At 43.2% G+C, this 27,196-nt stretch overlaps 1 protein-coding gene across 1 annotated transcript in view; it reads left to right on the top strand.

The window, feature by feature from the left end:
• Positions 1–27,196, top strand: part of LMBR1L (limb development membrane protein 1 like) — a 55,448-nt gene that overhangs the window by 13,585 nt on the left and 14,667 nt on the right. The window contains exons 2-9 of the mRNA XM_070740415.1: positions 11,969–12,053; positions 17,072–17,102; positions 18,848–18,987; positions 20,755–20,858; positions 21,266–21,392; positions 24,499–24,567; positions 26,095–26,159; positions 27,083–27,158. Of these exons, the coding sequence (XP_070596516.1) occupies positions 11,969–12,053; positions 17,072–17,102; positions 18,848–18,987; positions 20,755–20,858; positions 21,266–21,392; positions 24,499–24,567; positions 26,095–26,159; positions 27,083–27,158 (697 nt within the window). The remainder of the gene's footprint in view (positions 1–11,968; positions 12,054–17,071; positions 17,103–18,847; positions 18,988–20,754; positions 20,859–21,265; positions 21,393–24,498; positions 24,568–26,094; positions 26,160–27,082; positions 27,159–27,196) is intronic.

The raw sequence follows: 27,196 nt of genomic DNA, 5'->3' as shown, positions 1-27,196 counted from the left end.
CCTTGATCTGAATTTATTTTTGACCATGTTCATCAAACTAAATCCTCTTTCACAACATGAGGTTGAGACAGGGAGCACCGCTACAATCAACAACAGGTTTCCCAGAACTGGAAATCTCTCGGTGTTGGAGAGTGCCAAATCCAGAAGCTCACACAGTTTCTTTCCTTTTCCAAGGACCTTAAACTCATACCACTCATTGAGGAGTGAGTGAATGCATTGGTCATCACTTTCAGATGGAGATAGCTGTTTACGAAAATGATGAGCCAATGCAGTAATCTCAACCACACCGTAGTCCGGTGTGGTTGAGATTACTGGCCCGAAGGGAAGGAGCGGTTCGGGTTCCCCGCGCGGCGGAAGGAGAGGCGCCAGAAGACTGACGGGTTTCCCGGCAGGCCAGTCCGGCCGGCCACCCATGCGAGCGCTTTTCGGCGACTGTTCCGGCCCGGGAGGTCCCACAGGACGCACGCCTTCGCTGGGGTTCAGTTGCATCAGGGGGGGAGGCTTGGGCAGCGAGAAGGGCAACGGCTGAGGGGAGGGCCGCGGCAGCTGCCGAGTCTCCACCTGACATCGCTTTCACCCCCTCCCCCCCGGCGCAGGCCTGGCTCCGCCGAGCCGGCTCTGCTGTACTCCCGTCGGGATCCGAGGGGAGACCGTTAGTCAGAAACCGAAACAGAGAAGAAGGAAAGGGAGACCGGGCCGGGGACGTGGGGGAGGGGGGAGGGGGGAGGAGGGGTTACTGGTCGGAAGTCACCGCGCACGCGGCCGGAGGAGGAATGAACAAAACCTCACGCCGGGAGGGGAGGGGCTTCCGCTTCTCTCCGAAGGCGGGTGAGCGGCCAAGATCGGAGCGTCTGTGTGCGGTGGGGGGGAGTGAAGGGGTTCGAGTAGGAGGCGGAATGGAGGCAAGGGGGGGAGGGAGAGACGCACGCAAGCGCAGGGGACGCTGGGAAAGCAGCTCGCTCCGAGGTTGATGGGCGGAGCTACGGAAGCCAAGATGTACCATTTCTGGGCGTAAACACAAGGCGGGAAAAATATACTGTATACCAGAGGTCCCCAACCTTTTTTGCACCAGGGACCGGCTTTAAGCTAGACCAGTTTTCCATGGCCCGGTGGGGGGGGGGGGGGGAGCTAGCTGTCAGCGGCGCCGTAAAAGGGGCGATCAAGAGAGGAATGGGTGAATGAATGGACGGAGGGTGGGAAGGAAGGAAGGAAAGAGGGAAGGGACAGGAACAAAAGAAGGGTGCAAAGGAAGCAAGGAAAGGTGTGAAAGGGGAGAGTAATAGAGGAAGGAGTGAAAGAAGGGAATGACGGAGGAAAGAAGGGAGGAAGGAAAAGGAAAGCAAGAAATGGAGGGAGGAAAGGAAGGAAAGAAAGAAAGAAAGGGGGAAGGGACAGGAACAGAGGAAGGAAGCAAGGAAACTTATGAAAGGGGAGAGTAAGGGAAGAAGGTAGGAAGGAGAAAGAAAAGAAGAAATAGAGGAAGGGAAGGTAAAAGAGAGAAAGAAAAAGAGCAAGAAAGAAAGCAAGAAAGAGAAAGAAAGAGGCAACTTCAAAGAAAGGCTCACTGAGCATCTCACTCTCTCTCTCTTTCTATCCCTCTTTCTTTCTTTCTCTTCCTTTCTCTCTCTCCTCTTCCTTTATCTCCTCTCTCTCTCCCTCTCTCTTTCTCTCCCCCCTCTCTCCCCCTTTCCCTCTCTCCCTCTCTTGCTATCTCTCCCCCCTCTCCCTCTCTCTTTCTCCCTCTCCCTCTCTTTCTCTCTCTCCCCCCTCTCTCTCTCTCTCTCCCCCTCTTTCTCTCTCTCTCCCCCTCTTTCTCTCTCTTCTTCTCACTTTCTCTCTCTTGTTTTCTTTCTGTCTCTTTTGCTTTCTCTCTCTCTCACTCTTTCTTGTTTTCTTTCTCACGCTCTTTCTCTCTCTTGTTCTCTCTCTTGCTATCTCTTTCTCTCCCCCCCTTCTCACTCTCTCTTTCTCACTTTCTCTCTATCTTGCTGTCTGTTGCTCTCACTCACTCTCGTTCTCTCTCCGTTCTTCTCAGCGATGACGCGCGCACGCCCTGCCCGCCTCACCTTTGCGAGAGCACTTTCGCCCCGGGCTCTCAGCAAGGGGGTTTGCAGGAGAGGCGGGGCCGGCGAAGGTGATATTGAATGTCGGGGGAGAACGGGCAGTTGCACGCGCTCCCTATCTCCCTGCTAGCCCACTCGGAATACTGTATTCAAAATAAGAAAAGCCTTCGCCGGCAAAGGTTTTTCTTATTTTGAATATTCCGAGTGGGCTAGCAGGGAGATAGGAAGCGCGTGCAACCGCCCGTTCTCCCCCGACATTCAATATCACCTTCGCCGGCCTCCGCTGAGGAAAGCCTTTGCCGGCATTTCCTCTCGCCGTCAAGGAGGCGCAGCGGCGGGCGGAGAGAGGGAAGGGGGGGGGGCAGCGGCGTCCCTCCTGGCCTTGGCGGGCCGCCCAACCCTCCCCACCTCCTGCAAACGCGGCGGGCGGCGGGGGGAGAGCGAGGAGCCGGTTCCGGCGGGCGCGGGGCTTGGCTGGCTGGCGGGGGGAGCGCCGCTGGTGGTGCGGAAAGGCCGAGGGGGCCCTGGCGCCGCGGACCGGCTGAAAAGCCCCAACGGCCCGGTCCCGGTCCGCGGACCGGCGGTTGGGGACCTCTGCTGTATACATACAGTACAGCAGGCAACATTTTCTAGGCGCCAGACAACATTTTCTAGGCGCCACTGGCGACCAGGCGCCTGGGTTTGTCGATACCTGATTTATATACTGTGTATACTCACATGATATAAGCCTACAATATTTCCACATAAGCCAACCCTCAAATATGTTGACTAAAATGCCACGAAAAATGCACCACCTGTAGATAAATCAACATGGCATAAAAGGGTCTCTTTATCCATGAGTGGGCTTATATTCAACCGTATATTGAAATACGGATGCTTTGGAAAATAATTCCTGTATATTCCTATGGAGTGGATCTTCTCCGGGTCCCGTCAACTAAGCAATGTCGCCTGGCGGGACCCAGGGGAAGAGCCTTCTCTGTGGCGGCCCCGGCCCTCTGGAACCAACTCCCACCAGAGATTAGAACTGCCCCCACCCTCCTTGCCTTTCGTAAACAACTTAAAACCCACTTCTGCCGCCAGGCATGGGGGAATTGAGATCCTCTTTCCCCCTAGGCCTTTACAATTCTATGCATGGTATGTATGTATGTATGTTTGGTTTTTATATTAATGGATTTTTAATCATTTCTAATACCAAATTACTATTGTACACTGTTTTATTGTCGCTGTTAGCCGCCCCGAGTCTCCGGAGAGGGGCGGCATACAAATCCAATAAATAAATAAATAAATAAATAAATAAATAAATAAATAAATAAATAAATAAATTAGGCCATCCTCACATAAACCAAACCTATTTTTTGGGGTGCATTTGGGCACCTAAAGTTCTTGGCTTATCCACAAGTATATATAGCATATTATGTAAAGTCAAACAGTATGCAAAGCCACAAATCATAGCTTATAAATTACACATTTTACTTTAGACATAGGTTTATTTAAAAGAATCATAAATAAGATCTCAGAATTTTTTGTAACTATATTTGTATCAGACACTCAGAGAGGCATTTTACATCAACCAATGGTGTCAAATTAAATGGTTTGAGCCTGACTCTTAGTTGTTTTCCTTTCTATTGTCTGTGGAACACAAAGAGCCAAAAATGTTGCCCTCCAGCTTGCCGGGAGCTAGTTATACTTCTGTTCTGAGATACCCCAATAATTGAACAATTTAAAAAATTCTTATACATAAAATGAAATAAAATTAAATGGCCAGCATCTCCTTCATCATTTAGTACAGAATTCTTCAACTTTATGGACTGGCAAGGAGGATTAGTTTCGTGCGAGTGGCTAGCAAGCGTGTGCACACATATGTCCATTCGCAAAAGTCCATTCCAGCTATATGTCCACACATAAGCGTGTGCACACATAGGTCCATTCATGCAAGTGGCAGGCACATGCAAATGGAGTGCACGCATGTGGGTATCCATGTTGGTCTGTTGATAAAGTGGCTTGTCTGATTAGCAGTTGAACCAATATGTGCTAGGCACTGAATGATAACATTTATGGCAAAAATGGAGTGGGTAATGATTGCTTTGAACCCGGAACCCACAAAATGGAGTGAAACAAGCGCTCCCATCAATGGGAACATCACAGATCTAGGGTGATTCATTTTTTTAAAAAAATCACCAGCAATATTCTGGAACAGAATTGGAAGTAATTCAGTTCCTATAAGGTAAGTGATTATAGGCTGTCCTTGACGTCTTATTTATTTATTTATTTATTTATTTATTTATTTATTTATTGATTTGATTTGATTTGATTTGATTTGATTTGATTTGATTTGATTTGTATACTGCCCCTCTCCGTAGACTCGGGGCGGCTCACAATAACAATAGAACAATTCAAGACAAATCTAATAATTTAAAAACATTTAAAAACCCTGTTATTAAAACAGACATACACCCAAACATACCATACATGAATTGTATAGGCCCGGGGGAGATGTCTCAATTCCCCCATGCCTGACGGCAGAGGTGGGTTTTAAGGAGTTTACGAAAGGCAAGGAGGGTGGGGGCAGTTCTAATCTCAGGGGAGAGCTGGTTCCAGAGGGTGGGGGCCGCCATAGATAAGGCTCTTCCCTTGGGACCCGCCAGACGACATTGTTTAATCGACGGGACCCGGAGAAGGCCAACTCTGTGGGACCTAATCGGTCGCTGGGATTTGTGCGGCAGAAGGAGGTCCCGGAGATATTCTGGTCCGATGCCATGAAGGGCTTTATAGGTCATAACCATCACTTTGAATTGTGACCGAAAATTGATCAGCAACCAATGCAGACTGCGGAGTGTTGGTGTAACATGGGCATACCTTGGGGAGCCCATGACTGCTCTCGCAGCTGCATTTTGCATGATCTGAAGTTTCCGAACACTTTTCAAAAGTAGCCCCATGTAGAGAGCATTACAGTAGTCGAACCTCGAGGTGATGAGGGCATGAGTGACTGTGAGCAGTGAGTCCCGGTCCAGATAGGGCTGCAACTGATGCACCAGGCAAACCTTGGCAAACACCCTCCTTACCACAGCTGAGCCCAAAATGTTTGTTGCTAAGCGAAATAGTTGTTAAATGAGCTTTGCTGCACAGTGGTTAAGTGAATCATCGGGATTGTTAAGCTAATAAGATGGTTGTTAAATGAATCTGTCTTCCCAATTGACTTTTTTGTAAAAGGTGACCACAAGATTCTGGGATCTTTCAATCGTCATAAATACAAGTCACTAAGTATCTGGATTTTGGTCAGACGACTACAGTCATAAGTGTGAAAAACTGCCATAAGTCACTTTTTTCAGTGCCATTATGACTACAAACGGTCGCTAAATGAGTGGTTGTAAGTCGAGGGTTATACTGTGAGGCATATCGGATCTGGCAGCAGCAGAAGAAACTCTGAAAGGCGCCATACTTAATGCTCCCACTGGAAATTACCTCATGAATTGTGACTAAACAAACTGGGAGGGGATAGCTTAGCGTGTGACCCAGCCTATGATTTAGGGATCATAATGCTGATTACAAGTGCAGTAATTAGTTAGAAATGCCTGGCACGAGTCTCCATCTTTTGACATCTGTCTCTTCCAGGGGTTTGAAGTCCTCCAGGTTTCCTGATGAATGACCTCTGCAGCATTCGGCTTCCTCTCTTAATAAAGCTTAATAAAGGCAGGAACCTTCTGTGTTTCCATTAGAGTAGGCCAGTGTTTCCCAACCTTGGCAACTTGAAGATATTTGGACTTCAACTCCCAGAATTCCCCAGCCAGCGAATGCTGGCTGGGGAATTCTGGGAGTTGAAGTCCAGATATCTCCAAGTTGCCAAGGTTGGGAAACACTGGAGTAGACCATAAGGGAAGCCTTTTAAGGAAAGCTGCCTCCTCTCCTTGGTTAGGGCTACTTTAATCTGGTAATGAAGACATGGAATAAAAAGCTGCCCAGGTTGATAGGTTTGGAGCCCTTTGGGTGCTCCTTTTCTGTTTGAAGGTTAATTTTGGGGCATCGTAGAGGAGGTGGAAAAAAACCACTTCTTCCTGCCTAACTGCATAGCACTCTGCTAGGTCATCTCTCAAGCAGCAACGCCAAAGCACATCATACTTAAACAGGATGCCAGCTGGCTCGGAACAATTTTGTTTTGCTCTCCTGCTTCCCTTTTGGGTGAGAAGAGGCTGTAACACTACAAGCCGTTTGTTCTTCTTTTCATGCAGAACAGGGCAATGGGTATAGGGTTGGTATAAAATCGAAGCCATGGCTTCCTGCTTTCAAAAAAACAAAACCATGGTTGCATTCCTCTTCCTTGTTCTCTCCCAGCCTTGATTCTTCCCTGCTTTCAAATTTCTGAATTTCTGTGTTTTTTAAATTAAGAGTTTTTTGGAGAAAAAGATTAAAAAAGAACTAATATAAGATAAAGAAAGAGAAAAAAAAGCAAAAATAAACTGAAAAGAAATAGAACCAGCTTCCAATCTTTTTGCAGCAAATATAATTACAATGGAGTCCTTGGCGCTCTCTCAGTTTGATTGTTTTTTGCAGACATTTCATTACCCAAACTAGCTAACAGTATCATCATCATCATCATCATCATCATCATGATTTTACACTGACGATGTTACCTAGTTTGGATAATGAAATGTCTGCAAAAAGCAATCAAGCACAGAGACGATCTCACAGTTCAACTCTGAGCTATAAATATTCCCTTATAAATATAACTCCAGGTACAAAATTTACCTCTTGCGTTTAAACTTTTTTTTCCTAATCGTCAAAGCTGTAAATCTTAAGTTCATTTTTTCCTGTTTCATGGAAAAAGTCTATAAGGGGTTTCCAATGAGCCAATACACTTAGATGATGATGATGATGATGATTATTATTATTATTATTTATTGGATTTGTATGCCGCCCCTCTCCGCAGACTCGGGGCGGCTAACAACAGTGGTAAAACAACATGAACAATCCAATTAATAAAAACAACTAAAAAACCCTTGTATAAAAAAAACACCAACCCCCCCCCCCAACATACACACAAACATACCATGTTGTAGTAGCCTATGGGGAAAGGATAACTTAACTCCCCCATGCCTGGCGACAAAGGTGGGTCTTAAGTAATTTTCGAAAGACAAGGAGGGTGGGGGCCGTTCTAATCTCTGGGGGGAGTTGGTTCCAGAGGGCCGGGGCCATCACAGAGAAGGCTCTTCCCCTGGGGCCCACCAAACGACATTGTTTGGTCGACGGGACCCGGAGAAGGCCAACTCTGTGGGACCTTATCGGCCGCTGGGATTCGTGCGGTAGATACTGTCTTTTCCCTGATCAAGGAAGTTAGTTTGGCCTTCTTGGCAAGCTTCATCCATCTTCAGAATACTTCTGTATGTCTAAAGACTGGAACCAATTGTTTCTGATGAAAAACTGAGATAGCACACATTTGTGGTCATCTTTCTTAATGTTGAAATTCCCTGAAAGTCAGGGGTGGGTTGTAACTTTTCTCGGGTTTGCTTCCTCCTGCACCGCATGGACAGATCTTGTGGGTGCATACGTGCTTTGTGCATGCGCAGTGGTAATTTCTTTTTTAAAAATCTGAAAACAAGATAGTGACACATGTGCAGTGCTGGAAACTCAGCCTCTGCACATGCGCAGAAAGAAAATTCCCAGGAAATATTTTCAGCCTCCACGGACTTCACTGGCCAAACCTTTTCCATGATGTCATTATGACATCAGCAGTAGGCTGTTACCAGTTTGCGAGAACTGGTCCAAATCGGGAGGCACCCACCTCTGCCGAAGGGGATTAGTTATCTTTTAGTAGCAATCTCTTTTTCACAACTTCAGTTCTTCGATATGGTTAATCAGGGATGGGTAAATATTCTAGAATAGATTCTGTGAGAATCCAGCTCTATTGGCTATTACGGTGGAGGGATTTTGGAAATCCTTCATATCTTGATAACACCAAATTGAAAAAGGATAGTGAAGTAGAATTTCAAAAATGTTTCAAACTAACTCACCTAATTGTTGGAAATGTAAAATATAAATAGGTAGAAACATAGAAGACTGACGGCAGAAAAAGACCTCATGGTCCATCTAGTCTGCCCTTATACTATTTCCTGTATTTTATCTTACAATGGATATATGTTTATCCCAGGCATGTTTAAATTCAGTTACTGTGGATTTACCAACCACGTCTGCTGGAAGTTTGTTCCAAGGATCTACTACTCTTTCAGTGAAATAATATTTTCTCACGTTGCTTTTGATCTTTCCCCCAACTAACTTCAGATTGTGCCCCCTTGTTCTTGTGTTCACTTTCCTATTAAAAACACTTCCCTCCTGAACCTTATTTAACCCTTTAACATATTTAAATGTTTTGATCATGTCCCCCCTTTTCCTTCTGTCCTCCAGACTATACAGATTGAGTTCATTAAGTCTTTCCTGATACGTTTTATGCTTAAGACCTTCCACCATTCTTGTAGCCCGTCTTTGGACCCGTTCAATTTTGTCAATATCTTTTTGTAGGTGAGGTCTCCAGAACTGAACACAGTATTCCAAATGTGGTCTCACCAGCGCTCTATATAAGGGGATCACAATCTCCCTCTTCCTGCTTGTTATACCTCTAGCTATGCAGCCAAGCATCCTACTTGCTTTTCCTACTGCCTGACCACACTGCTCACCCATTTTGAGACTGTCAGAAATCACTACCCCTAAATCCTTCTCTTCTGAAGTTTTTGCTAACACAGAACTGCCAATGCAATACTCAGATTGAGGATTCCTTTTCCCCAAGTGCATTATTTTACATTTGGAAACTTATTATCATACCTGGTGGACGTGGTACTTATTATCATACCTGGTGGACGTGCACAAAAGCAAAAGAATATTGGAATTTAATAGAAAAATGGTTGAGAGAAATAACACAACAAGAAATTAAGAAAACGCCAGAATTTTTTTTGCTAGGTATTTCAAATAATAAATACAAAAAAGACATATATTAATGGTTCATATATTAGCAGCAGCCAGGATAGCTTTTGTGCAAAAATGGAAAGATATTAAAATTCCAAAAGAAGCAGATATTCTTTAAAAAGTCTTAGATTGTGCCGAGCTTGATATGATGACGAGACGGTTAAACAACCAAGAAGAATCAGAGTTTTATGATATTTGGCAAAAGGTATATAGTTGGTGGGAAACAAGAAAAAAGGGATAAGTGTATTGTTATATTAATTTGAATATTTGAATTTAGTAGTAAAATTGTGTTAGATGGTAATTATTTACTAATATAAACATATACTGTATTCTTCTTTCTTAAAAAATATTTTTCTTTTCTTTATCTTTATAAACTTTTATATAGGTTTAGATTTATTATGTTAAAATAGATAATTTCATTTTATATATTTTCATATATTTTATAGATGATGTTTTCTTTTTTATTATTATGATGATGACTTCTACTTTGAGCGGAGCGACTGTAGCTCCACTAAATGTTTTATGTTATGTTTGTTATGTTTGTCTTTGAAAATTAATAACATATATTTTTTTTTAAATGAAAAGGGATAGCGTGTCATGTTTTAAAATATGGTAGGTCTGTACTGTAAGGCGGGCTAAGAGCCTGCGGCATTTAATCATCTCACAGAGAAGAACAAGATCTTAGAACCTAATAATGCAAAAAGATGACCCTTTAAATTAAAATTGAATGTCTTTGGGCAGCCCACTAAGCCTATCATACGGCAGATGAAACAGCTGTGTTTTCTTTTTATATAACTAATACTTGTTGGGACTGGAGATTAATTTAATGCTCATTCCACAAAAAAATAGCTGGAGGATTATTTTGCAATGTTTATTGCCTAAAGAGCTCTGACCATTCAATCTTCAGATTTAGGCTTCTTTTGTTTACATAGTTTCACTGATGGGATCTTCTTTTCATGCTTAGCTTTGTTGTTTGAACTTCTGAATCCTGTTCCCGGAAATGCACAGATTTGGGAGGGTATGTTTTCCATTTTATATGACGTTAAACAGAGGAGACAATGTGACTTGAACTGAAAGAACGTCTGAATAGGGGAAATAACAATTTTTCACTTTGAAATCTTTTAATCCAGTGTTTCCCAAACTTGGCAACTTGAAGCTATCTGGACTTCAACTCCCAGAATTCCCCAGCCAGCATTCGCTGGCTGGGGAATTCTGGGAGTTGAAGTCCAAATAGCTTCAAGTTGCCATGGTTGGGAAACACTGTTTTAATCGGAGGTGCATTTTTTAAAAAAATTACTGCTTTGCTTTCTTCCCATAGTTATGATATTCCGAGTATTGAGGATGAGTTGGCAATGGAGTAGCTAAGACGTAGAATAAAGAATCTGAGATACAGCAGTCAGACTAAGAGAAAGGATGAAACCTGCTGATCCACTCTTCGTCCAGCTTCACTTTTCCGTTCACTCCTCCTTTCAGTTGTAAGCTTGAATGGAATGACTTCAAAGCCGCCTTTAGAAACTGGTATTTTCAACACTTCCCTGAAACGGTTTCTGTGTTGCAATTATTCCCTCTTGTCACCCACATATCATTCCCTCAATCATAAATGTGGTTTCCCGGGTTTGCCAGTGTTGGTGCTCTTCAAACCTATCCCATTATATGATGCCATCTCTATTTTTGCTTTACGTATCTTTGAACTCAGTCTAGATCTGGTATGAAAGCACGTAGGCTGCAGGAAAAGGCTGACCATTTCCTGCTTTAACATCCTCGTTTTATTTTGCTCTCTCCAGATCTTAAATCATTGCCCCTTTCCAGGTACTGTATATTGTTAAGAGGTATGTTAGGGAACCCAGTTAAAATTGGAGGAAGAGATGTGGCTTTTCTCAAACCTCCTGGCTGCTTGTAGTTTGAAGAAATTTTATAAAGAAATGTTGATAAAGGGAAAATTAGAGGTAAATTGAATGCAATGATGGGAATAGAACAGTTTTTTAAAAATGTTTTAGAATAGAATAGAATTCTTTATTGGCCAAGTGTGATTGGACCCACAAGGAATTTGTCTTGGTTCATATGTTCTCAGTGTACATAAAAGAAAAAGATACATTTGTCAAGAATCATGTGGTACAACACTTAATGATTGTCATAGGAGTCAAATAAGCAATGAAGAAACAATATTAATAAAAATCTTAAGGATACAAGCAACAAGTTACAGTCATACAGTTTTTAACAGATCAATGCCCATTCCCTTATATTTCTTACATTCCAATATCTAATTATAGTTATATACAGTATATTTCATATTTAGGTTTATTTATTTATTTATTCATTTATTCATTTGTCCAATACACAAATACATAGGAAGAAAAATAGACATGTAGTAATATATATAAGGGTAAAGTGAACTTAAAGGAGAGGATATATGAAAGAAAGAAAATATATATGATAAGTGAGAGAAAGGAAAGACAATTGGACAGGGGACGAAAGGCACACCAGTGCACTTATGTATGCCCCTTATTTCTCAATTTTTGTATGCTTTTGCACGTTTTATCACAACACCTTGTTTCTATTCAATATATTCTCTACAACTGTACCAGTTGTTCAACATCTCATAATATTCAGAATTACTTGTTCCCTTAATTCCCGTTGTCATTTTATCCATTTCTGTACATTTATAGATTTTGTCTATGGTATTATTTTCTGGCGGAATAGTTTTGTTTTTCCAAAATTGAGTATACGATATTCTTGCTGCTGTATTATATGCGTCATTGGGTACTGGGGGTTGGGGAATAGAACAGTTTTGCTCAGTAACTAGGATAGAGAAGATGATGATCTTACAGTATCCCAAATTGTGTTCCATTTGCCCTGGATGAAGCGGTCTGCATAGCCTCAAGAGTCACTGGGAAGAGTTGAGGATGGCTCATGACCAGCTATCTCATAACCAGTTTTTCCTTCTCCTCCCACAGATCTGCATCCTTCTTTTTGGCAGCCTCTACATCCTGTGTTACTTCATCTTAACCTACTTCAAAAGGCATACAGACTTCACTACAGGTAACTGGGTAGGCGGGCAAATCAAGGTCATCTCTCCTCTACTTAAATGGGCAGATTTCAGTGCCAAGAATTCTCAGCAAAGGCCAGACCTACTGGGGAGCAGAAACTCATTCCACCAAGAGGTGTCTAGGTTTGGGAAAGCTGCCCTAGGTACATGGTTTCAGAAGGCAGATTTATTCATTTGTTAGATTCCCAATTTTGTTAGATGGATCTTCTTCAGGAAGTGTTTATCGTTTTTCCCAGGAGCAACAAACCTATGATGTGGGCTGGGTTGAGAGAGCGGGACTGGCCCAAAATCACCCAGGGAGTTGAAGATAGACTGGAACCCGAGTCTCCCCTTTGTCCTTCCCAGTCCTGAACCTTTATACCACACTTACCATTGAAGTTGTGGAAGCCATGCAGAACAAGACTCAAAACCTCAAGCGATTGTAGTTCAATGTGTTTTAAGTGATGCCTTAATTTATTTGGCTACATGCTGCCAACATTTTTAGACCCAGTAAACATATTGATCTTTCCTCCTCTCCCACCATAGTCACAATGAAACCAAGTGCTACGTACACTTTGTCGTATTTCCTAGTCTTAGCTTTCAGGAGACTTATATTTGTCTCATTATCTCTGTCTCTCTCCTCCTTTCTTTTCATCCCTTTTAAATACTTTTCCAAGGTGTCTCTTAAGGGTTTGTTATCTGCATTTCATATCTCCTGCTTTGTGCTATTGTTTGGTGCAAAAAAAACCCCTACTTCCTGCAGCAAAAAAAATCATGTTCCCCGGGGTCACGCGCCGCCTCCCCCAGCAATTCAGTTACTGTGGATTTACCAACCACGTCTGCTGGAGGTTTGTTCCAAGGATCTACTATTCTTTCAGTAAAATAATATTTTCTCATGTTGCTTTTAATCTTTCCCCCAACTAACTTCAAGGGGACACAGTCTGAAGTTAGTTGGGGGAAAGATCAAAAGCAACATGAGAAAATATTATTTTACTGAAAGAATAGTAGATCCTTGGAACAAACCTCCAGCAGACGTGGTGGGTAAATCCACAGTAACTGAATTTAAACATGCCCGGGATAAACATATATCCATTGTAAGATAAAATACAGGAAATAGTATAAGGGCAGACTAGATGGACCATGAGGTCTTTTTCTGCCATCAGTCTTCTATGTTTCTATGTTTCTATTTATCCATGCCCCCCCCCTTCCGGGTGGCCCACCCCACTATTTAAAAAGCACTGGTTTAGGGGGAGAATGAAACTTATTTATTTATTTATTTATTAGATTTGTATGAAACTAGCAGTGTCTCTTGATTTTAAAATTTCCAAAATATGTGTCCTGCTCAATTATAGCAAATCAACAAAGTTCATATTGCACAAAATGCTCTTGTTTAATCCTGGGTTTGCTGAACAACCCACAACTTAAACTCACCAAGGTTGAAACACTATGGTGGCTGAGTTCACTTGCAGTATTATATAATGTCGAAATCAGACAATTAACCTGATGACTTAGCGCACTGTGGAAATCCACACCTTCTGGTATGGATGTGTTCACAGTGAACATCTGCGCTGCAACATTTGCATTGGCAAAGGTTTGGCCTTTCCAGGCAAACATCTCTCAAGTAGATGAATGCCGGAAAATCATTGGCTGGATTATTACTTCTACAAATTCCCAGAAGGAAAACCAGTTCCAGGTTAGCACTATCACAGCTGTAATTCTGATAGGTCCAGGAGGGCATCAGATTGAGGAAGGTTGTACTGTCATAAAGTCTTCAATGCTTCTGTACCAGTCCAATTACCGTATTTTTCAGAGTATAAGATGCAGTTTTCCCCCCTAAAAGAAGGTGGAAGTGTTGGTGCATCTTATACTCCAAATACAGCCATTTTTGGCCTCCTGCAGCCATGCCCCAAGTCCCATATTGGGCCATTTTTTTGCAAAAATGGGCTGAGCAGAGGGTTTGGGAGGCCTGCAGAGTGCTCCTGCGGGGTGGAGGAGGGCAAAACACAGTTTTTGCAAAACAAAACGGGGCCGAGAAGCTCTCTGTAGGCCTCCCAAACCCTCTGCACATCCCTGTTTTTGCAAAAAATAGAGAAAAGGGTGAAAGATGGTCTGGTTTTTGTGCAAAAACAATGTTTTTGCCTTCCCCCAGCCCCCAGGAGCACTCTGAGGCTTCCCAAACCCTCTGTGTGCCCCATTTTTCACAAAATCAGGTGAAAAATGGATCTGTTTGCAAAAAAAAAACAGGGTGTGCAGAGGGTTTTGGAGGCTTGCAGGGTGCTCCTGGGGGCTGGGGAGGACAAAACCTTTTTTTCCTTACTTACCTCTTTAAAATCTTGGTGCGTCTTATACACTGGTGTGTCTTATAGTCTAAAAATATGGTAATAAATTAAGTTGTTCCCTTCTAGCAGTTCCTTTCTCACAACTTGTTGTGAGCCGCCCCGAGTTATTGTGAGCCGCCCCGAGTCTTTGGAGAGGGGTGGCATACAAATCTAATAAATTGAATTGAATTGAATTTGTTTGATCCTAAACATCTCTATCAGCCAGTGTGAAACTTGACGGTCTTCCATATTTTTTCTCAACTGCCTTGTATGAACCTCAGAGCATCTATCTCAAACTTGCAACTAAGCCAGCTGATTTTAGCAGAATTGGCAAATGTCCCTTTGCAACCAATTGCAATTCCCAGTTCTGGGAGTTGAAGTCCACAAGTCTTCAAGTGGCCAAGGTTGTGAACAATCTATAAATTGTTCTCAAAGCAATGGGTGAGCGGACCCTGTGGGCTCTCTCAGGCTTCAACTCTTGAATAACATCTAGGCAGAATGCCTGCAAAGGAAACTTCTGGACACAATATCGCCCCAAATGGAAATATTTCTTCCCCAGAGCTCTCCTGCTTTGCAACAACGCCGAAGTCTCTGCACCCAGTCCCTACAGAAGGGCCTTTTCTCTTTTAAATTAAAGTTTGTTTATGCTGTTGTTAGTTTAGTTGCCTTGACAGCAGTTGGCCTAGGGAATTTAACTCTTTTTCCAGCTTAACAATTTTCCAACTTGTAGTTTGATGCTGACACTTATTGGGCATAAGGAATATGAGAGAAACAATGGGATCTGGCTACAGTATTCCCTCGGGGGATGCGTTCCGAGACCGCCCGCGAAAGTCGAATTTCCGCGAAGTAGAGATGCGGAAGTAAATACACTATTTTTGGCTATGAACAGTATCACAAGCCTTCCCTTAACACTTTAAACCCCTAAATTACAATTTCCCACTCCCTTAGGAACCATTTAGATTATTACTCACCATGTTTATTTATTAAAGTTCATTTAAAAAAATATTTATTAAAGGCGGACGAAAGTTTGGCGATGACATATGACGTCATCGGGCGGGAAAAACTGTGGTATAGGGGAAAAACCTGCGAAGTATTTCTTAATTAATATTTTTGAAAAACAGTGGTATAGACTTTTCGTGAAGTTCAAACCCGCGAAGATCGTGGGAACAATGTACTTTTAAGATCAATTTGCAATCTGGTTTTACTCTTATACCGTAACAAAACATTTTTTCCTAGATAGATAACTAGAACATAGGGATTTTCATCAAACCTTCCTTGTGCTACTCTTAACCCTACACAATTGGACATCAGGTTCATAAGGACATTTTTATGTGTGTGGTTCTAACCACCCAGTGTGTTGTCTTATGGCTGAGGAGAGGCACCGTTCACCACTGTTGTGTACAGAACACAACTCCCGTATATTCTGCTTTGTGTTCTGAATTTCAAGGACACCACCTTCTCTGAGGAGGGTTGGATTTATCTGCAGATGGAGGAGCAGAAGAAAAACTCTAGCCAACTCTTTGTGATAGTGAAGAGAAAGTACCAGAAACTTCTCCATGAGAGTTTATCTCAAAACGAACTAACAGTAGATTCTCTCATCCCCGGTCAACCAAGCCTGCTCAGTTTGATTGGATGAGTTTTTGTCCTCAGCTGCATATTTTATAATTGATTATGCTGGACAAGAAGTAACTTCTAGCAGTCCTGGAGAATTCCTCTCCTAGGCAACTTTCCTCTGTGTTTTCACTGTGATTTATAATGTGTATTAGATTTTGCCCTTGCATAAAGCAGTGTTTCCCAACCTTGGCAACTTGAAGATATTTGGACTTCGCTGGCTGGGGAATTCTGGGAGTTGAAGTCCAGATATCTTCAAGTTGCCAAGGTTGGGAAACACTGGTATAAAGTCATGGTTTTGCAATGAGCGAGGGGGACACTTTGTACTAAAGCAGTGATGGCGAGCCTATGGCAGGGGTGCCACAGGTGGCATACGGAGCCATATCTGCTGGCACACGAGCTGTTGCCCTAGCTCAGCTGCAATGTGCATGTGTCTGCTGGCCAGTTGAATTTTGGCTTGCACGGAGGCTCTGGGTGGGTGTTTTTGGCTTCCAGAGGGCCTGGGGGGGGATAGGGGAGGGTGTTTTTATTCTCCTCGGCTCCAGGAAAGCCTTTGGAGCCTGGGGAGGGTGAAACACGAGCCTACTGGGGCCACCAGAAGTTGGGAAACACACTGTTTCCATCTTCCAGAGGGCGTCCAGGGAGCAGAGGAAGCTGTTTTCACCCTCCCCAGACATTGAATTATGGTTGTGGTCACTTGTGCCTATGCGATAGCATGTGCACCTGAGGGAAAAAAGGTTCGCCATCATGCACTAAAGTGTGAAAGGTTGCCATTGTTTCACTGGGATTCAAGCAGCTATAATATAAAACGTTCTGTCACCAGCATGGAATATGGAAAAGACAAAATGCCATCTTTACACTTCCTGTTAGAAATATCTCACGTATGCTTCAATTAAAGATTTGTCACTGGATGACACAAATTCAGATCTCTACTGCTCCATGATAGTGGGCGGTCCTGGGAGAAGCTTAGAGTGCTGATTGGTCTACCTTACTAGACTGGCAAAATGAACTATAGATGTAATCTTGGCTTCTTTGGTAGAAAAGTAGCTTTGGGCACTTAATTTAGTAACAGTAATAATACAATTTTTTCCTCCTATTCTTAGTGGATGAAGATGCTGCGGTCAATCGGATTGCGTAAGTTCCCTCTTTTTCTCCTCTTAAGATATTCCTAACTTCCCTTTCCCCTTCCTCCCACTTCTGTGTTTTCCCTTTTATCATTTTAAGACTATTTTATTTATTTTTTAAATGAAATGTCCAAAAAAACTGCATCTAATGTGGATTTTCCTTATTCTTCTCTTGGTATAGTTTGGGACACCATTCAAAGATATTTTTTGAATACGGCCCAGATAAATAATAATAATAATAATAATAATAATAATAATAATAATAATAATTATTATTATTATTATTATTAGAGAAATAAGAGGAGAAATTTCACATTATTATAAGCAACCCTAGACAGCACTTCAGGCTTTCAAGAATGTCTGTTCTCTTCAGACATTATTCTTCAGTGACAGTAAGATGGGCAGCATATAAATTTAATGAAATATTAAAAAATTTAGAAAATGCATTATTTTGCATATATTTATATAAAAATAAAGCATGCATGCTTATTCAGATTCACATACATAAGGCATTCACATGGCATGTTAAACATACCGCATTGTCTTGCTTCCCTGTTAAGAGGTTGCTTCTCATCCAGAAAGTTGTTGTTGTTGTTGTTATTATTATTATTATTTATTGGATTTGTATGCCGCCACTCTCTGTAGACTCGGGGCGGCTAACAACAATGATAAAAACAGCATGTAACAATCCAATACTAAAACAACTAAAAAAAACCTTATTAAAAACCAAACATACATGCAAACATAACATGCATAAATTGTAAAGACCTAGGGGGAAGGAATATCTCAGTTCCCCCTTGCCTGATTGCAGAGGTGGGTTTTAAGGAGCTTACGAAAGGCGAGGAGGGTGGAGGCAATTCTAATCTCTGGGGGGAGCTGGTTCCAGAGGGCCGGGGCCGCCACAGAGAAGGCTCTTCCCCTGGGTCCCGTCAAACGACATTGTTTAGTTGACGGGACTCGGAGAAGGCCCACTCTGTGGGACCTAACTGGTCGCTGGGATTTGTGTGGCAGAAGGCGGTCCCGGAGATAATCTGGTCCGGTGCCATGAAGGGCTTTATAGGTCATAACCAACACTTTGAATTGTGACCGGAAACTGATCGGCAACCAATGCAGACTGCGGAGTGTTGGTGTGACATGGGCATATTTGGGGAAGCCCATGATTGCTCTCCCAGCTGCATTCTGCACGATCTTAAGTTAGGTTTCAGCTGCCCACCAAGCCTGAAAGGACTCTCACTTGGGATAAATTAAAATTGGAAAGCCTTATTAAAGCCCTTCATGGCACCGGACCAGATTATCTCAGGGACCGCCTTCTGCCGCACGAATCCCAGCGGCCAGTTAGGCCCCATAGAGTGGGTCTTCTCCGGGTCCCGTCAACTAAACAATGCCACTTGGCGTGACTCAGGGGAAGAGCCTTCTCTGTGGCAGCCCCGGCCCTCTGGAACCAACTCCCCCCAGAGATTAGAATTGCCCCCACCCTCCTCGCCTTTCGTAAGCTACTTAAAACCCACCTCTGCCGCCAGGCATGGGGGAATTAAGACTTTTTTCTCCCCCTAGGCCATTACTATTGTATGCATGGTATGTTTGTATGTATGTTCGGTTTTATATATTAAGGGGTTTTAATTTGCTTTTAGTATTGGATTATTATTGTATACTGTTTATGATTGCTGTTAGCCGCCCCGAGTTTTCGGAGAGGGGCGGCATATAAATCCAATAAAACTTGAAACTTGAAACTTTCTTTTGTGCCCTTTTGCTCAGGCTGTGGCTGTGCACCTTCACTCTGGCTGTGTCCCTGGGGGCCGTACTCCTGCTGCCCTTCTCCATCATCGGCAATGAAGTCTTGCTTTCCTTCCCTCAAAATTACTACATCCAGTGGTTGAACGGTTCCCTCATCCATGGTGAGCTCCCTGCAAGGCTTCCTCTGTGGGTACGGAGGAGGGACAATCTGTCTCTGTGGGGGGAAGGAAGGAAGGCCACTCCCCCTTCTGGGAACTTTCACAATGGGGAAAACCTGACAAGCAAGAGGGACTAGAACCCTCACTCAGGCAAGTCGTGAAACCAAGTCTTAGCAGATGGGAGCATCGAGTTGACCTTGGTTGGAATGAATAGAGTAGAATAGAAATAGAATAGAATAGAGAAGAATAGAAATAGGAATAGAATAGAAATAGGAATAGAATGGAATAAAATAGAATAGTTTATTGGCCAAGTGTGATTGGATATACAGTAATACCTTGTCTTACAAACGCCTCATCATACAAACTTTTCGAGATACAAACCCGGGATTTAAGATTTTTTTGCCTCTTCTTACAAACTATTTTCACCTTACAAACCCACAGGTGCTGGAAAGCACCCGTTTTTGCGCTGCTGGGATTCCCTCGAGGCTCCCCTCCATGGGAAACACCACCTCTGGACTTCCGTGTTTTTGTGATGCTGATGGAAAATCCCAGCAGCGCAAAAAACGGGCGCTTCGCTGGCAATGGGAGTCCGGAGGTGGGGTTTCCCCAGCGAAGGGAGCCTCAGTGAAATCGCAGCATCGCAAAAACACAGAGGTCCGGAGGTGGGGTTTCGAGGACTTCAGTGTTTTTGCAATGCTGTGATTTCACTGAGGCTCCCTTCGCTGGGAAATCTCACCTCCGCACTTCCGTTGGCAGCGAAGCAACCGTTTTTGCGCTGCTGGGATTCCCCTGCTGGGATTCCCCTGCAGCATTGCAAAAACACAGAAGTCCAGAGGAGGGGTTTCCCATGGAGGGGAGCCTCAGGGGAATCCCAGCAGTGCAAAAACAGGTGCTTCGGCTGGCAAAAAGGGTGAATTTTGGGCTTGTATGCATTAATTGCTTTTCCATTGATTCCTATGGAAAACATTGTTTCGTCTTACAAACTTTTCACCTTAAGAACCTCGTCCCGGAACCAATTAAGTTTGTAAAACAAGGTATCACTGTACAAGGAATTTGTCTTTAGTGCATATGCTCGCAGTGCACATTAGAAAAACATTTTGAATTTCACCGCTGCTCTGTAACCTTTCTGTAAAAGTGGCTGGGATTTTCAGCTTTGAGAGGGCTGTAGGATCCAACTGGGAGAGGAAGTGGATGTCCCCACCAGAGTTGGGTCCTGCCCTATGGATTATCCCAGGAATGGCCCCTATCAAAGAGGCTAGCAGGAGTCCCAACAGCAGGAGAGGGAGCCGGGATATTTATTTATTTATTTATTAATTATTTGGATTTGTATGCCGCCCCTCTCCGAAGACTCGGGGCGGCTCACAACAAGTGAAACAAATCATAAATAATCCAATTAATTAAAATATTTAAAGATTTAAAAAACCCCATATACTAACAGACACACACACAAGCATACCATGTATAAATTAAACGTGCCCAGGGGGAGATGTTTCAATTCCCCCATGCCTGACGGCAAAGGTGGGTTTTAAGGAGTTTACGGAAGGCAGGAAGAGTAGGGGCAGTTCTAATCTCCGGGGGGAGTTGGTTCCAGAGAGCCGGTGCCGCCACAGAGAAGGCTCTTCCCCTGGGGCCCGCCAACCGACATTGTTTAGTTGATGGGACCCGGAGAAGGCCCACTCTGTGGGACCTAATCGGTCGCTGGGATTCGTGCGGCAGGAGGAGCTGGAACAGAGGCATAAAGGAATTTCTTTCCCTCTTTTCTGTTCCTAGGGCTCTGGAATCTTGTCTTCCTCTTCTCCAACCTCTCCCTCGTCTTCCTCATGCCCTTTGCCTACTTCTTCACGGAGTCAGAAGGCTTTGCTGGATCAAAGAAGGTACCAACTGCCTCTTTTTTATTTTATTTACACACTCACACAAGCACACTCAAATTCCTAGATAAAATAAAATTTTAAGTGGGGTATGAAAAGTGCAAGGAATAAAAGAAAGAATTATAATAGAATAAAAAGTAACTTCCAACTTTCTTCAATGCAGTTACAAATACAAAAAAAGAAAATAACCTTTTGCTCAAATATGTAATAGCGTACAGTATTTCTATAATCATAATTAGCTCGAATCGTCAAATCCCCAAATTAAAATTCCACTGATTTCAGCTTCAAGCGAAAAGGTCCAAAAGTGGTTTTTACCTAGAAACAAAATAGTGCCAACTGCCTCTTGAAGACTTCTTATCGTATTCCCAGCTCTGGAACGGAAATAACTCTCGCTCTTTTCTCCTTCTGCCCAGGGGATCATGGCTCGGGTATATGAGACCTTTGTAGTCCTGCTGTTGCTAACCTTGTTGGTGCTAGGGATGGTCTGGGTCGCCTCTGCTATTTTGGACCAGGACGGAGCGAGCAGGGAAAGTCTCTATGGTGAGTTATGGTGGGGAAGGCGTTTCGCCCCCTGCAGGGCTATAGCTTCCACTGCAAGGGTAGTTTTGAACTTCGGGTAGCAGGGAAGGACCCTTGAAGACCTGATATCCTTGGATCTACATTGCCAGGCCCAGCATTGGTCTGCACGTTGCCTAGACTTTAGCCAGCAAGCATGAATAATCTTATTTTATTTATTTATTTATTGGATTTGTGTGCCGCCCCTCTCCGTAGACTCGGGGCGGCTAACAACAATGATAAAAACAGCATGTAACAATCCAATACTAAAACAACTAAAAACTCTTATTATAAAACCAAACATACACACAAACATACCATGCATAAATTGTAATGGCCTAGGGGAAAGGAATATCTCAACTCCCCTATGCCTGGCAGTATAAGTGAGTCTTGAGTAATTTACGAAATCTTGTTCTTATTCCTCATCATCTCGTCAGTGGAGCTGAGTTGTGAAGGAATTGTTTGGTCCGTTTGTCCAATTTTTGTTTGTTTGGTCAGTTTAGTCTTAGCAGTTAGGATGCTGGCCTAGGAACCAGGATACGGTGAGTTTTAGTCCTGTCTTAAGCATCAAGAATTTGCAGGGTGACTTTGGGTCAATCATCCCCTCTCTCTCTCTCTCAGCCCAACCCATCTCACAGGGCTGTTGTTGTGGGGAAAATAGGAAGGAGTATTAAATATGTTTTTCTGCTTTTGGTTATTTATAAACGATACTGTAACAAAGGCAGAATACAAGTCAAATGAAACAAACAAATTTAACTGGGTGCTTCCAACCCAAGGTTCTCCATGTACAGTAGATGAAAATCTCCAGTGAATAAACAATAAGCCTCTAATAGCCTAGCCTCCCCTTGGTCATGCTTCATGAAAAGCAAGCAAGAAATGAAATGCAGGACATGAATGGTTGGTCAGCCGCAGAGACAGAAGAACTAGTTCTGCTTAACAGTGATGTTTGAGATGAGAACAATTCTTCGTATGGTTTGCAGTGTGTTGGAAATATTATATTATTATTATTAATAATAATAATAATAATAATAATAATAATAATAATAATAATAATAATAATAAGATTTGTGTGCCGTCCCTCTCCATAGACTAAAATAATTTCTGGATTGACAGAAATGGACCTTTTCCTCTGTTTGCTCAGCTCAGAAATGCTGGAGAGCAAGAACCAGTGTAGTGTGGTGGTTAAGGACTTTTGGTAGAACTAGAGAGAGCCAAGATTCTGGTTGCCCCTCAGCCACAAATATTCAGTGGGTGACTTACTTTGGGCCTGTCATTCTATTTTTTTTTAAATTTATTGGTTGTTGTTTTTTTAAAGACAAACAAAAGACATACAACATTGAACACTCAAGGAACTGCCAATGCTCCGCTTATCTTAGAAGTCTAAACTACTACAAAAACCGAAAACCTAACTATGATCAAATCAAAACGGAAATGCAGTAATACCTCATGATACGAACTTAATTGGTGCAAGGAGGAGGTTTGTATGACGAAAGGTTCGTAAGACGAAACATTGTTTCCCATAGGAAACAATGTAAAGTCAATTAATCCGTGCAACCAAAAAACCCCCCGCAAAAAAACAGCTTTCGGCGACTGCTGGGAAGCCGCGCGGCTGTTTTAAAAGGTGACAGCCGGCCTGGGGGGCTTCCCAGCACCCCCCCGAACCCGGGTTTGGGGTTCGGGGGGGTGCTGGGAAGCCCCCCAGGCCGTCTGCGACCTTTTAAAACAGCCGCGCCGCTTCCCAGCTGTCTCCTGAAGCCGAACGCCAAAGCCAAACTTCCGCGTTCTGCTTCGGGAGACACCTGGGAAGCCGCGCGGCTGTTTTAAAAGGTGACAGCCGGGCTGGGGGGCTTCCCAGCAACCTCCCGAACCGAACCCGGGGTTCAGAAAAATTTTGCCTCTTCTTACGAACTTTGTTCGAGTTACGAACCGGCGTTCGGGAGGCTTCTGGGAAGCCCCTCCGCCCGGCTGTCACCTTTTAAAACAGCCGCGCGGCTTCCCAGCAGTCTCCGAACGCCGGTTCGTAACTCGAAAAAAGTTCGTAAGAAGAGGCAAAATTTTTCTGAACCCCGGGTTCGTATCACGAGTTGTTCGTAAGACGAGGGGTTCGTATCTTGAGGTACCACTGTAATACACATATCTATTATATACTTATTGAATTTAACTCTATATTCTTACGTTAATTAAATTTCTTTATAAAATACTTATTCAAAAAATGTAATATAGTAAATAGCACATCTAACTTTATCATACTATAGGCATTTTTAAACTGTTTTACTCTATCTTATAGACTTTCAAAACAATAAGTTCAAACAGTTCTAAATTCTTGTTAGTTTAACTTTTGATACTATTTTTAAAATTCCACCATTCGTATACTTTATCCCATATTTTATAAAACTCTGTTTCTATTTGATTATTCAAACGTTTTGTCATCATGTCTAATTCTGCACATTCTATAATTTTTTTATACACTTCTTGATCCTTGTCATTCTTTCTCAGCCCAATCTACCTCACAGGATTGTTGGGGGGGGGGGGGAATAGGTAGGAATCCTTGGAACCTAGTGGTGCAATAGTTAGAATGCAGTATCACAGGCTAACTCACTGTTCACTCCAGCAATTCGATCCTGACCAGCTCAAGGTTGACTCAGCTTTCCATCCTTCCGAGATGGGTAAAATGAGGACCCAGATTATTGGGGAAATATGCTGGCTCAGTAAACCACTTAGAGCTGGAAAGCATTGTGAAGCTGTATTATGTCTATTGCTAGATGCTACCTTCATCTCCTGAGTAAAATCTATAATATAGAACTAAGAAGTAGTAAGTAGGGCTAAATGTGATCTGATGGCCCTTGTTCAATAATTTAATTCCTGCTTTCTGAGAATCTCTTCTTTAGTATTTTGTAGGAACTTTGGCTCAGTCTAAGAGCTTCAGATGTGGTTGAATTCAGTTCCCAGCTTCCCTTTGTTCTTGGTTCTAATGATTGGGGAACTGTTGGGTTTTGAAGTTCAGCAACCTCCTTGATATTTCCTAGGCCTGGAGTTCCATGTTTCTTTTCTCCTGGCTGTAACCTGATTGTATTCTTTTTTTCTCCCACAGATCTCTGGGAGTATTATCTTCCCTACCTCTACTCTTGCATCTCCTTGTTCGGTGTCCTTCTGCTCCTGTGTAAGTTTTCACTTCAGCCATGTCTGCTATTTGGGAGTTTGGGACAGGGAAGGAGTGTTTTTATCATCTGCTCCATAGTTCTTTGAATTGTCAATACAGTGATACCTTGTGTTACAAACTTAATTAGTTCCAGGACGAGGTTCTTAAGGTGAAAAGTTTGTAAGATGAAACAATGTTTCCCATAGGAATCAATGGAAAAGCGATTAATATGTGCAAGCCCAAAATTCACCCCTTTTGCCAGCCGAAGTGCCCGTTTTGTGCTGCTGGGATTTCTCTGAGACTCCCCTCCATGGGAAACCCCACCTCTGGACTTCTGTGTTTTTGTGATACTGCAGGGGAATCCCAGCAGAGGAATCCCAGCATCACAAAAATGAGCGCTTCGCTGGCAACAGAAGTCTGGAGGTGGGGTTTCCCAGCAAAGGCAGCATCAGTGAAATCGCAGCATTGCAAAAACACAAAAGTCCTTGAAACCCCACCTCTGGACCTCTGTGTTTTTGTGATGCTGCGATTTCGCTGAGGCTCCCCTTGCTGGGAAACCCCACCTCCGGACTTCCGTTGCCAGCGAAGAGCCCGTTTTTGCGCTGCTGGATTCCCCTGCTGGGATTCCCCTGCAGCATCACAAAAACACAGAAGTCCGGAGGTGGGGTTTCCCATGGAGAGGAGCCTCACGGGGATCCCAGCAGTGCAAAAACGGGCGCTTCGCTGGCAACGGAAGTCCGGAGGTGGGGCATCCCAGCGGCGGCTGTGGGTTTGTAAGGTGAAAATAGTTTGTAAGAAGAGGCAAAAAAATCTTAGACCCCGGGTTTGTATCTCGAAAAGTTTGTATGAGGAGGCGTTTGTAAGACGAGGTATCACTGTACTGGTGATTGACAACGTCTGTTGCAGATGTGATCTGTTATAGAAGCATTACGGTTTCCTAGAGTGTTGAGGGTTCAGCTGGTCAGTTGAGACTCAGTACAGCAACTTTTTCTAACCTCCTCTACGTGCATATGGACTACAACACCCAGAATTCCTAGCCATCACCTGATAGGTCAGGACCCCAACAGTCATCCACGTTAGCTCAGAATTCTGAGGGTTGCAGTTCTAAAGCATTTGGAAAGAGTTGGGAAATGTTGCTGTGTTGGCTCCCACCATTTAACTATTTGAAAGAAAAAGTGCCTCTTCGAATAATGCAATAGGAAAATGGTAAATAACAGGAATATGAAGATAATAACTTGAAGAGCCCAAACTCAGTAATCTGTTGCACTGTAGAAAGAGGTGACTTGGGTTCATTTTTTTTTATTTTTACCTACTTAATTCCTAGAATGGCATCTGTTTCCCCCAACTGCTCTGTGCCGGGCTCTGAGAATAAATAATGGCATTCTGGCATGGTGAAACAGCAGAACAAGCAGAGAGATCTGCTTTCCTGGCAGAACCTATCAACTTTCCTAGATTGTGGAGAACAGTGCCACTTTCTGGCAGGAGATGAGCATTAGGGCGCTATTTGCTGGGGCTGATTGCAATTGTTCTTTCTCTAATTCTTTGCAGTGTGTACCCCCTTCGGTCTATCGCGGATGTTCACTGTCACAGGGAAACTGTTGGTGAAGCCCAGGGTAAGTTAGCTTCAGCCGTTCTAGGGTCAGTTCCAAAAAAGAGGGTAGGGAAATTATCATCATTTATGATACCATATCAAGCAATAGATTTCCTTTCTAACTAATAATGATCAAACTGTTATTTGGGAAGAAACAGGCAAGGCCAGAGGTAAGAATAGATTAAAGGGGAGGTGAAGTCACATCAGGACTGCAAGATCAACTCCCTCCCTTCTTCCCTTTCTCTCTCCTGCTCTCTCTCCCTCCCTCCCTCAAATCTAGTTTAATAAGTATTATGACTTGCATCACATCACTTGTATAGAATAGATTAAAGGGAAGGTGAAGTCACATCAGGACTGCAAGATCAACCCCCTCCCCCTCCCTCCCTCCCTTCTTCCCTTTCTCTCTCCCTCCCTCCCTCAAATCTAGTTTAATAAGTATTATGACATGTATCACATCACTTGTGTAGAATAGATTAAAGGGGAGGTGAAGTCACATCAGGACTGCAAGATCAACCCTCTCCCCCTCCCTCCCTTCTTCCCTTTCTCTCTCCCTCTCTCTCTCCCTCCCTCCCTCAAATCTAGTTTAATAAGTATTATGACTTGCATCACATCACTTGTTGCCCAAAACTGTTCTGACTGGTAGAATGAAATAAAGACACCAATCTTCCACCTGAAAATCCATTGCCAATTATTCCTTCTCTTCCTCCTCCTCCAAAGCTGCTTTAAGCAACCTACTAATGCTGCTGATGTTAAAACACTGCCATTATTGCCAATCCCATAGATCTATCAATTAAACCAGCTCTTATCCGCCTACTCTGCATCTTTGCTTAGTTGATTAGGGAAGAGAAAAGGCATCAGCTGTAGAAATACATTTTTCTGGAATGATTAAAGCAAATAGCTTTATTCCTAATAGGGTTTTGAGGGAATTTTTTTCTGTCTTTTCAGCTCCTGGAGGATTTAGATGAGCAACTGAGCTGCACGGGATTTGAGGAAGCTGCCATTTCTCGCAAGATCAACTCTGGTAGGTGCCCACTTAAACCTGGACAGAGCTGAGGCTTG

Source organism: Erythrolamprus reginae, chromosome 2 (assembly GCF_031021105.1).
Source record: "Erythrolamprus reginae isolate rEryReg1 chromosome 2, rEryReg1.hap1, whole genome shotgun sequence".
In the NCBI taxonomy this organism is placed as follows: Eukaryota; Metazoa; Chordata; class Lepidosauria; order Squamata; family Dipsadidae; genus Erythrolamprus; species Erythrolamprus reginae.
This window is presented reverse-complemented; position numbering and strand designations above follow the sequence as displayed.